This window comes from Echinops telfairi, unplaced genomic scaffold (assembly GCF_000313985.2).
Source record: "Echinops telfairi isolate 266 unplaced genomic scaffold, ASM31398v2 ScPeMD7_7467;HRSCAF=8505_1, whole genome shotgun sequence".
NCBI lineage: Eukaryota > Metazoa > Chordata > Mammalia > Afrosoricida > Tenrecidae > Echinops > Echinops telfairi.
The window spans coordinates 27,752,102-27,754,010 of record NW_022111368.1 but is presented as its reverse complement, the minus strand read 5'-3'; the positions used below and the strand labels follow the sequence as shown (position 1 = coordinate 27,754,010).

Below are 1,909 nucleotides of genomic sequence, written 5' to 3'. Positions count from 1 at the left end.
TTCTCCTTGTCTTCTTCCAATCGCTGCCTCTCCCGGGCCACGGCCTCTTGGGGTCCCAGCCTCCAGTCACCAGGCCCGCCTCCGGGATCAGGAACTCCATGTCCACATCCCAACACTTTCCTTTCTGCCCTTTCGTCACTTACCTGTGGGGCGTCAGATACGGAGGACACATGAGAAGATCCGGAGGAGCCCTTAGGAAACAGAGGTGCCCTGCCGGCCAGGCGCTGATGCTCAGAGGTCAGGGCTCTGGAGGTGAGGGTCGGACGAACCCTTCTCTGAGCTTCGTGGAGAGGAGAATGCTGGAGCTCCCTCAGGACCCTACCCTCACACCAACCGGGTAACCCCGAGGCTCAGGAGGTAGCTGGCTGCCACCTAGCCTGCTCCTGCCAGCAGAAAGGCAGCGTCCCTGAGCTATGACACGGAGTCTGTTTATACTGCTGGGCTCGGGTTACCTGGGGGCACGGGACACCGTGGTGTCCCAGAGGAGCTGTTATCTTTAGACTCCCACTGGATCACAACACGACGTACTGTCACTAGACACCCAGCTCACAGGGATAGAAGGAGACGGCCCTGGGGAAGAGGCTGGATTCCTGGGTTCGGATCTCCCCTTTGTGAAGCTAGGGTTTCTCCAGCACTAAACTTGGGTCAAAATAGCACCCACCTCACCTCTGAGAGTGCTACAGACAAAAGGATCTGCTGGGTCCCGGAGAACACTCGCTCTTTTCTGCACTCGGTTCCCACCCAGGATCTCGGGGACTAGGGAGCAGGGAGGGAGGGGTCCCCAGGTTTGGAATGCCAGAGCCTAGGGCTGCAGCCAACTCTACTAGTGTCCCTTCGAGGAGGGCGAGACTCTCCTGCATCCTCCGGACACGTTGTCAGAAGGACATCCTGCTTGGGGAAGCGGTGGGGGAGGGGGAGGGGGACGAGGAGGGAGACCTGCCAGAGACAGACTGGCACAGCAGCTGCAGCAATGTAAGGTGGGCGCGGGGCCGGGCAGTGTTGTGTTCTGTTGTCGAGCCAACCCTGGGGGCCTAAAGCTTCCTGGCTTGAAATCCTGTCTGTTCACCCGCTGGCCGGCCGAGGCGTTACCAGGCTGCAGCCAGCTGGGGGTGCTAGGTGGGGTGACATCCTGAGGCTCAGCACCCCCAACACCCCATCTCCCCCAACCAGACCATCCCAAGCCGGCTGGTGAGAGCACCCTTCCCAACCCCCTGCCCAGGCAGGCGGACCACGGCCGTGTCTGGCAACCAGAGTGGCTGGGCTACAGGAGCCACACCTGCTGCTCCCGGTCCCTCTTCCCTTTCAGAGTCAAGGACCCCAACCCAACAGCGGATCCCTCCATTGAGTGGATTCCGACTCAGAGCCATCCTCCAGGGCAGAGCTGGCTGCCCGTCCGACTTCTGGGGCTGATGTCTCAGAGGAAGCCGGCTTTCTCCCCCACGGCCGCCGGTGAGTTCAGAGCCCAGCCTTTTGGCTAGCAGTCCCAGGCTTAACCCTCACTGCCACCAGGGCCCCTTCAGTCAAGGGCCCGGCCAGAGCAGACCCAGAGCAGACGACAACCTCACCGCGGGTGTCTGAGGCTGCCGTGAGTCTGGACGGGGGCAGACAGCCTCATCTTTCTCTCCCACAGCAGCCGGCTGGGTTTGACCTGCCATGCTGTGAGACAGAACTCAAGGACGGAACTCACTAGGAAGAGACACCAACCAAACATGCACACAGAGTCAATGCTGGCCCACAGGGACCCTGTGGATGGAACTACCCTGGGGATTTCTAGCACGGTAAATCTCCCCCCGCTCCCCATCATTTTATTGGGGGTTCTTACAGCTCTTATAACACTCCATACACCAATTGTATCAAGCATCTTTGTACATACCAGTATGTTACTATCATAATTTCCAAGAAATTTTCT

At 59.5% G+C, this 1,909-nt stretch overlaps 1 protein-coding gene across 1 annotated transcript in view; it reads right to left on the bottom strand.

The window, feature by feature from the left end:
* ANKRD23 (ankyrin repeat domain 23) overlaps nt 1-860 on the bottom strand; it is an 8,966-nt gene extending 8,106 nt beyond the window's left edge. Inside the window, exons 1-3 of the mRNA XM_045283832.1 lie at nt 851-860; nt 667-756; nt 1-349 (exon numbers count right to left, since the gene is read on the bottom strand). Coding sequence (XP_045139767.1) covers nt 1-349; nt 667-756; nt 851-860 — 449 coding nt within the window. The remainder of the gene's footprint in view (nt 350-666; nt 757-850) is intronic.
* Nucleotides 861-1,909: the final 1,049 nt, after the last annotated feature.